We start from the raw sequence: 9,383 nt of genomic DNA, 5'->3' as shown, positions 1-9,383 counted from the left end.
CCAACTTAAATTAACCACACCTGGAATTCGACGATAAGGATATGGAGTTCTTAGAATAACATATTAGAAGAATCTTGCTTTGATTCAAACCATCAGGTTTTAACTTATCTTTGTTAGTAATGCAAAGAATGGAAACGGATAAGCTGATGCTCATTTGAAACATGAAATAAAAAGAAGAAGGGAGATTGGAAAATTAAAACTTTGACACGGTTTTTAGGAATGGACTGATGACAAATAGGACCACAGTGAGGGAATTCATATTGTTGGGGCTGACTGACAACTTTCCCCTTGAGGTTACCCTTTTTCTCCTGCTGTTTGGAATTTATCTTTCGACTTTAATAGGAAACATGCTGATTATTATTATCACACAGGTGAATGTTCAGCTATGTAGCCCAATGTATTTCTTCCTCCGATATTTGGCATGGGTAGATATTTTTTATATGAGTTCTGTAATTCCCAAAGCATTAGTCAACATAGCTACTGGGAGTAAGAGCATCTCTTTAGTTGGTTGCTTCGTACAGACATTTCTGTATTTGGCCCTTGGTACCACTGAGTTCCTTTTAGGCGCCATAATGTCGGTTGATCGATACATAGCCATCTGTAACCCTCTTCACTACCCAACCATCATGAATACCCACATTTGCTCATTATTGGTCATTTGTTGCTGGTTTGGGGGGATATCACTCATTCTAGTTGCATGCATTCCTTTATTTCTGATGCCGTTTTGTGGTCCTAACATCATGAATCATTTCTTTTGTGACAATGGACCCTTAATGAAACTGGTATGTGTTGACACCAGCTTCCTAGAGATTATTCATTTTGGGCTTTCCGTATTCTCTGTCCTTGGGACCTTAATTGTCAACATTGTCTGTTACGTCAAAATCGTTTCCACCATTCTGCGCATCCCATCCACCACAGGGAGGAAGAAGACCTTCTCCACTTGTGCTTCCCAAATGACCGTGGTCACCCTCGCTTACAGCAGTTGCATTTTCATGTACATCAAGCCAAAAGGCACCATTGGATTGGATTACAACAAAATGGTGGCTCTTCTGAATATTGTTATGGTTCCTCTTCTCCTCCCAATCATACTCTGTTTGAGGAACAGACAAGTGCAAGATGCTCTGAAGGCTGAATTGAGACAATGGGTTGGGTTTTTCAAGAAATCGAGATGATTTGCTATTGCTTTTGCTCCAAGTAGAATATCAGATTTAATGTCTTAGAATGCATTGTTAAGCTATAGCATATGTTGCCTTCAGACATAATAATCACCCACTGAGATGGTCTTTGAAGGGGACTTGAGAATGAATAGAGGATGGAGTAATCAGGGATGGAAACATCTGATTGTAATAAAAGGCAGAATCCCTGAACAGTTGGTTGCTAGCAAAGAACAATGGATAAAGACAACTGCCAACTTCTCCTGGGTGAGAATTTAGAAAACACATCTGGTTCTACATAGTTTGACATAGGAAACATGAGAACTTCACCTAAAGCTTCCTCAAAGCTCTTACCATCTTCTGAAGCAGAACATACAGCTACCCTATGCTAATTGTGTCCAAGTATGTTTTATTAGTAGGTCCTTTGGTTGGAATTACAATAAAAGATTCTGTCTTGATTGATATATGGAGTCAATATTGCTGAATGTGGCAATTCCTCTTGAAGTTAATATCCCAAAGAGAAAAAGGAAGTGGGTAATGGAGGTGTGTGATTATGAAATGTCACCAATGATTCAGAATAAACCTGAATAGAACAGAAAATCCACTGGGAAGGCATGAAACATGTTATTCAGGGATAGGGAACGTAGAAATTTATGTTTGTAAGCTTCCTATAGTTACTTCAATATGAGGTAGGAAACAAATTGGTGTAATAAATAAAATGAATAGAACAAACTTCTAAGAAAGTGGTATTTGTTGGTTAATTCACACCAACCCACAAGCTTATGAACTTTTGAAATTGTAGCATCTCATTTCTCAAGGCCTACCAAGAATTCACGCAAAGTTGCCTTGGCATATTGTGGGAATAAGGTAGGGAAGACCTTCTTTCCTTTCTCTTGCTCACAATGACTCATAGTTCTATGACATACAGCTACCCTCTGCTAATTGTTTATTGTCTCCAAATGTATTTTACTAATAGGCTCTTTGTGTGGATCATATGCAATACAATAAAAGATTTTGTCTTGGTTCATATATTGAGTGACTATTGGTGAATATGGCTATTCCTCTTGACGTTTTATGCCAACACGAAGAAAAGAAGTGGGGAATGGAGGTCTGTGATTATGGAATATCATAACTCCATAATCCGGAATAAACCGGAATGTAACAGAAAATACATAGGGAAGGCATGAAACATGAGATCTGGGGCTAGAGTTTGTAGAAATTCATGTTTGTAAGCTGCCCACAGTCACCTCAATAGGATGTGGATTGCAAACAGGCTTCATAAATAAAATGAATCAAAGAAATTCCTAACCTAGTGATTTTGTTAATTAGTTGAAACCAATACACAGGTTCACAGTTATAGCATCTCATGTCTCAAAACCTATCAAAAATTCGGGCAATGTTTCTTTGGCATATTGTCGGAAGATGGTGTTCAAGACCTTCAGTGGTGCTATGCTGCCGGTTCGGACTAGTTTCCCTGCACTGGTAGTTCTGAGCACCAGCTAGCCCCATCCAGCCGCCCCAATATTATCCAGTCCTACATATCCCACTTTCCAGCATGCTCGCCCCACACCCCTGTCCAGCTTATTAGTATACCTTGCCCATCCTGCTAACTGTGTTTAATCCAGCATAGTTTACAGTGTGCAAGAAATTGTGTTCCTGAACTTCCGGTTGGCCTGTTGGGACCGTTTTTCAGCCTTCCCAGCCCCCGGCGTCTCTCCTGAAGCATGGTGAGGGCTGAAACAGCCTCCCTCAACCCTTTGGAAAACCAGCTGGCCTGCATGCGCATGGACTCCAGAGCTGATGGCTTGCATGCTAGCAAATATGGCTCCAGGTGCCACCTATGGCCACCACGCATACCTCGGCTTCACAATCATGGACCTAGCAGGTGTGCAACAAGCCTCCCCCACCAGAAAAGCCTTGTTTGAGTTGTTGTACTCAAATGTGGAAGGTGTACGAGTTTAAGTTTTCAGTGAACTGGTTTTAAAGTATTTGCGGCCCACCTCTGAAGATCTCATTTTTCATAGTTCTCATTTTTATACCCCATTTGGTGTTCACACACACCCCTCCGTCTGGTGAGTCACTCCGACACAAGCTTACTGTTAGCCATGTTTTATTCACTGTAATTACTCACAGACAAGACGTTGGCAGCAACCCAGACTCCCACAGAGAAGAGATAAACACAAGAGTTTCTCCAGGCTAGTATAACGGTTGTGTCCTGCAAAAGGTCTCCTCCCAAAGTCTCTTCTTATATACTCTCTTAGGAGGAACCAAATCACAACCACCTGGTCCTGATTATCTCCTATGAGTCAGTCTCCGTAATTGCTGCCTTTGCTCCTCCGCCCCCCTCTGCCGGGTGTAGGGACAAACTCCCTTCGATCGTCACCACTGTTCCAGTGCCTGACATCAGGGACAAACTCCCTTCAATCGTCACCACTGCTCCAGTGCCTGACATCAGGGACAAACTCCCTTCTATCATCACCACTGCTCCAGTGCCTGACGTCAGGGACAGACTCCCTTCGATCTTCACCACTGCTCCAGTGCCTGACATCAGGGACAGACTCCATTCGATCTTCACCACTGCTCCAGTGCCTGACATCAGGCACAGACTCCCATCGATCTTCACCACTGCTCCAGTGCCTGGCGTCAGGGACAGACTCCCCTTGATCGTCATCACTGCTCCATGCCTCTGGCGCCTGCTAGTGGCCAACCAGCCTCTCTGGTCACTGCTTGGAGTCTGAACCCTGCCCAGAGTCCTACACATCTTCTAGAGTCAACTCATAGGGTCCCTCGCTATCGGAATCTGTTGGTAGCTCCAACAGCTCCTGCTGGGCCACAACAATTTGGTATCCAAATATCAAGGAAAGATTGAAAGAAGGGGGGGGGGGTGTTCTTGAATGAATTAAAATTCAAGCAAAACTACACTTAGATAAAAGAAATATGAGTGCAGAGCAAAAATAGATATTGACTTCCAAGTTCTCATTAGGTTCTGTGATGCTCTGCAATTCTTCCTCAGGCATCTTCTGTCTAAATCCACTGTCCCAGGGTCGGTTTTATTAACATTGGCCAGTGGAAGTAGACACACCGAAATCAATTTTCACCATTTTCAATGAGTTTTACAAAAATTGTATTTCTACTTTCCTACTCAAAATTGATTGAGAGAGGGCTGATTTGTATTCTTTGATCTGAATTGAATGGATAATCAAATCAATCTTCAACTGAAGTGGGGACAGATGTGCTCATCCCTTGGAAATAATTGCAAAATGCTTTGGGTTGACTAGGATTTTGATGGGTTGCATTAAACTGTGTGATAAGCAATCAAATCCATTGAAACATAGCTCTCAAATAAATACTAAGGATAATACTAATTTAAAACCATCCAACGTTAGTATTGACTAATTAGCATAATACTTTTTCCCTAAGTCCCTGAGGAATTGCATTAGCTAATCTTGAATACCTCATGCACCATGGACTTCAAAACAATAACCATATCTAGTACTTAATGAGAGATAGCCTCTATCTTCATTGCCATAAAAAGATACAGAAGAAAAAGACAGATGAATTAGAAAGGAGTCCAGCAGTGAACCAAGAAGACAAGGCAATTTCTCAAGAGCACTGAAAATGGAGCATGCTGTGCTTCTTCCCCAAAAAACAATGAATTAAGGGGTAATACTTTAAGAATATATTTTCTTTGCTTCTGATTTATAAGCAAAATATGCATAGTTTAATAATCTAGAAAATGTTTTTTTACTATATTAAAAAGGGCATAGGGGTTAAAAAAATTATGCAGATACAACAATGATTGATATGATTCCAAGTGGTGAACATACTATGTCTAATCAAAAATATATTAGTGAGTGAAATTTGGATATTTTCGCTTTGCTTCTGTTTTGTAACTGTATTAAAATGATTATCTAGAATATTGATCTTATCAGGGTGATTGAGATGATGAATGCCACAAGGATCTTGAAAAAAGTGTGCATATTTTTTTAATGCAGTTTGCAAGGGGGTGGGTGTTTTTTTGATTTTTTTAAGGTTTGTAATTCTCAAGAATGGTGAGATGAAATATTACTTTGTAAAACTAAGAAACAGATTTCGGAGTTCAAAAGAAGATTAAGTCAGGAAATTTCTCATTTGTAATGCTTGGGACTGCTTTGGAAGCAAATATAAATTATATCTAGTTCTAATATTAACATAGGAATATACAAGATAACTTAGTGAATTCAACTTCAAATGCCTTTATTGTTCTTAAATTAAGACACAAGTGGTGAAAGTTGCACATTATACTACTCATAAATGATGGTTTGCAAATCACAAATGCCTAGTTCATGCTACACATAAGCCACACAATAAGTGGTTGCAATGCCACCCATTGTTTCTAGTTCAATGAAAAGAAGGACTGGGGGAGGCATAATAGCAGTGTTCCAATATCTGAGGGGCTGTTGCGAAGAAGTGGGAGGTCACCCGATTCTCCAAAGCATCTGAAGGCTGGACAAGAAGCAATGGGTGGTAACTGATCAAGGGGAGAAGCAATTAATGAGAAATAGCCTGATAGTTAGAACAATTAATCAGTGGAACAGAAGTTGCCTACAGAAGTTGTGCATGCTCCAATACTGGAAGTCTTTAAGAAGATGTTGGATAGCCATTTGTCTGAAACGGTATAGGGTTTCCTGCCTAGTCATAGGGTTGGACTAGAAGATCTCCAAGTTTCCTTCCAAATCTGCTATTGTTTTTGTATTTGATTTTAACTTCTGTAATAGTGTAATAACAATTGTACTAATCTTTGTAATAATATTAATTGTTTATATCACCATTATATTTGCATTGTGCTCAATATTTTAATAGTAATTAGTAGCTTTGGTTTTATTTTTATTCAATACTAGTTTAGGGGGAAAAACACAAACAAAGACTTCTATTTCCAATTTTGTCTTCCGTTTTCTAGCCACTTATAAATTCTATTCCATATTATATGCAAATCCGATTCTTCTCTCTCTTTTAGTTCCATGGTCATTTTGTCCATCTCTGCACATTCGAGTACCTTTCTAATTATTGTTTCACCTGCGGGTGTATTGATTTGTTTCCAGTTTTGTGCGAAGGTGATTTTAGCTGCAGTGAGTATGTGTAGTATTATGTATTGAATTTCGTTCTCCATTTTCAGGTCTAATATTTCTAATAAGAGCAATTCCAGTTTCATTTTTTGTTCTGTAATTTCTTCCAGCCATTTCTGAATTTTACACCAATATTTCCTTGATATGAAACATGTCCACCACGTATGGTAGAATATTCCAGCCTAGACCTCCTTTTCATTATGCTAGATATACCCAATTCCTACAACTGTTCTTCATATATTTTAGCTTTTATTCACACACACACACACAAACACACACACACAAACACACACGTGCACACACTCATCTATGTCTATTCACATTGGTTTTGCTCACCTTCATCTATTCACATTGGTTTTAGGTAAGGAATCAAAAGACAATTTGGAACCATCTCAGAAAAACAGACTGGAGAAAACAGAACAAAGGTGAAATAACCCCCACAAAGAAATCATCACCCCAAGACAGATCTTTGCGTGCCCACAAGGATGAATTGTTTGTGACAGATTGAAACATAGAGAGATCCCATCTAACTCCAACTTAAATTAACCACACCTGGAATTCGACGATAAGGATATGGAGTTCTTAGAATAACATATTAGAAGAATCTTGCTTTGATTCAAACCATCAGGTTTTAACTTATCTTTGTTAGTAATGCAAAGAATGGAAACGGATAAGCTGATGCTCATTTGAAACATGAAATAAAAAGAAGAAGGGAGATTGGAAAATTAAAACTTTGACACTGTTTTTAGGAATGGACTGATGACAAATAGGACCACAGTGAGGGAATTCATATTGTTGGGGCTGACTGACAACTTTCCCCTTGAGGTTACCCTTTTTCTCCTGCTGTTTGGAATTTATCTTTCGACTTTAATAGGAAACATGCTGATTATTATTATCACACAGGTGAATGTTCAGCTATGTAGCCCAATGTATTTCTTCCTCCGATATTTGGCATGGGTAGATATTTTTTATATGAGTTCTGTAATTCCCAAAGCACTAGTCAACATAGCTACTGGGAGTAAGAGCATCTCTTTAGTTGGTTGCTTCGTACAGACATTTCTGTATTTGGCCCTTGGTACCACTGAGTTCCTTTTAGGCGCCATAATGTCGGTTGATCGATACATAGCCATCTGTAACCCTCTTCACTACCCAACCATCATGAATACCCACATTTGCTCATTATTGGTCATTTGTTGCTGGTTTGGGGGGATATCACTCATTCTAGTTGCATGCATTCCTTTATTTCTGATGCCGTTTTGTGGTCCTAACATCATGAATCATTTCTTTTGTGACAATGGACCCTTAATGAAACTGGTATGTGTTGACACCAGCTTCCTAGAGATTATTCATTTTGGGCTTTCCGTATTCTCTGTCCTTGGGACCTTAATTGTCAACATTGTCTGTTACGTCAAAATCGTTTCCACCATTCTGCGCATCCCATCCACCACAGGGAGGAAGAAGACCTTCTCCACTTGTGCTTCCCAAATGACCGTGGTCACCCTCGCTTACAGCAGTTGCATTTTCATGTACATCAAGCCAAAAGGCACCATTGGATTGGATTACAACAAAATGGTGGCTCTTCTGAATATTGTTATGGTTCCTCTTCTCCTCCCAATCATACTCTGTTTGAGGAACAGACAAGTGCAAGATGCTCTGAAGGCTGAATTGAGACAATGGGTTGGGTTTTTCAAGAAATCGAGATGATTTGCTATTGCTTTTGCTCCAAGTAGAATATCAGATTTAATGTCTTAGAATGCATTGTTAAGCTATAGCATATGTTGCCTTCAGACATAATAATCACCCACTGAGATGGTCTTTGAAGGGGACTTGAGAATGAATAGAGGATGGAGTAATCAGGGATGGAAACATCTGATTGTAATAAAAGGCAGAATCCCTGAACAGTTGGTTGCTAGCAAAGAACAATGGATAAAGACAACTGCCAACTTCTCCTGGGTGAGAATTTAGAAAACACATCTGGTTCTACATAGTTTGACATAGGAAACATGAGAACTTCACCTAAAGCTTCCTCAAAGCTCTTACCATCTTCTGAAGCAGAACATACAGCTACTCTATGCTAATTGTGTCCAAGTATGTTTTATTAGTAGGTCCTTTGGTTGGAATTACAATAAAAGATTCTGTCTTGATTGATATATGGAGTCAATATTGCTGAATGTGGCAATTCCTCTTGAAGTTAATATCCCAAAGAGAAAAAGGAAGTGGGTAATGGAGGTGTGTGATTATGAAATGTCACCAATGATTCAGAATAAACCTGAATAGAACAGAAAATCCACTGGGAAGGCATGAAACATGTTATTCAGGGATAGGGAACGTAGAAATTTATGTTTGTAAGCTTCCTATAGTTACTTCAATATGAGGTAGGAAACAAATTGGTGTAATAAATAAAATGAATAGAACAAACTTCTAAGAAAGTGGTATTTGTTGGTTAATTCACACCAACCCACAAGCTTATGAACTTTTGAAATTGTAGCATCTCATTTCTCAAGGCCTACCAAGAATTCACGCAAAGTTGCCTTGGCATATTGTGGGAATAAGGTCGGGAAGACCTCCTTTCCTTTCTCTTGCTCACAATAACTCATAGTTCTATGACATACAGCTACCCTCTGCTAATTGTTTCTTGTGTCCAAATGTATTTTATTAATAGGCCCTTTGTGTGGATCATATGCAATACAATAAAAGATTTTGTCTTGGTTCATGTATTCAGTCACTATTGGTGAATGTTGCTATTCCTCTTGACGTTTTATGCCAACAAGAATAAAAGAAATGGGGAATGGAGGTCTGTGATTATCGAATATCGTAACTCCATAATCTGGAATAAATCGAATTGTGACAGAAAATGCATAGGGAAGGCATGAAACTTGAGTTCTGAGGCTAGAGAATGTAGAAATTCATGTTTGTAAGCTGCCCGCAGTCACCTCAATATGAGGTAGATTGCATCAGGCTTCATAAATAAAATTAATCAAAGAAGTTCCTAAGGTAATGATTTTGTTTATCAATTGAAACCAACACACCGGTTCATGGTTATAGCATCTCATTTCTCAAAACCTATCAAAAAATGAAGCAAAGTTGCTTTGGCATATTGTGGGAAGATGGTCGGCAAGACCTC

General features: G+C 39.1%; 2 protein-coding genes across 2 annotated transcripts; both read left to right on the top strand.

Moving 5' to 3' along the window:
• The first annotated feature begins 227 nt into the window (after positions 1-227).
• On the top strand, positions 228-1,172 carry LOC116521894 (olfactory receptor 49-like). The gene has a single exon (XM_032236532.1). The coding sequence runs from the start codon at positions 228-230 to the stop codon at positions 1,170-1,172; it is 945 nt and encodes a 314-aa protein (XP_032092423.1).
• A 5,846-nt stretch (positions 1,173-7,018) lies between these two features.
• On the top strand, positions 7,019-7,963 carry LOC116521893 (olfactory receptor 49-like). Its single transcript, XM_032236531.1, has one exon. It carries the CDS (start codon positions 7,019-7,021, stop codon positions 7,961-7,963), a length of 945 nt encoding a protein of 314 aa, XP_032092422.1.
• Positions 7,964-9,383: the final 1,420 nt, after the last annotated feature.

The sequence above is a fragment of the Thamnophis elegans genome, chromosome Z (genome assembly GCF_009769535.1).
Source record: "Thamnophis elegans isolate rThaEle1 chromosome Z, rThaEle1.pri, whole genome shotgun sequence".
NCBI lineage: Eukaryota > Metazoa > Chordata > Lepidosauria > Squamata > Colubridae > Thamnophis > Thamnophis elegans.
This window is presented reverse-complemented; position numbering and strand designations above follow the sequence as displayed.

Excerpts from the sequence above, each read along its gene's own strand:
- LOC116521894 (XM_032236532.1), top strand. The coding sequence starts at position 228 with ATGACAAATAGGACCACAGTGAGGGAATTCATATTGTTGGGGCTGACT.
- LOC116521893 (XM_032236531.1), top strand. The coding sequence starts at position 7,019 with ATGACAAATAGGACCACAGTGAGGGAATTCATATTGTTGGGGCTGACT.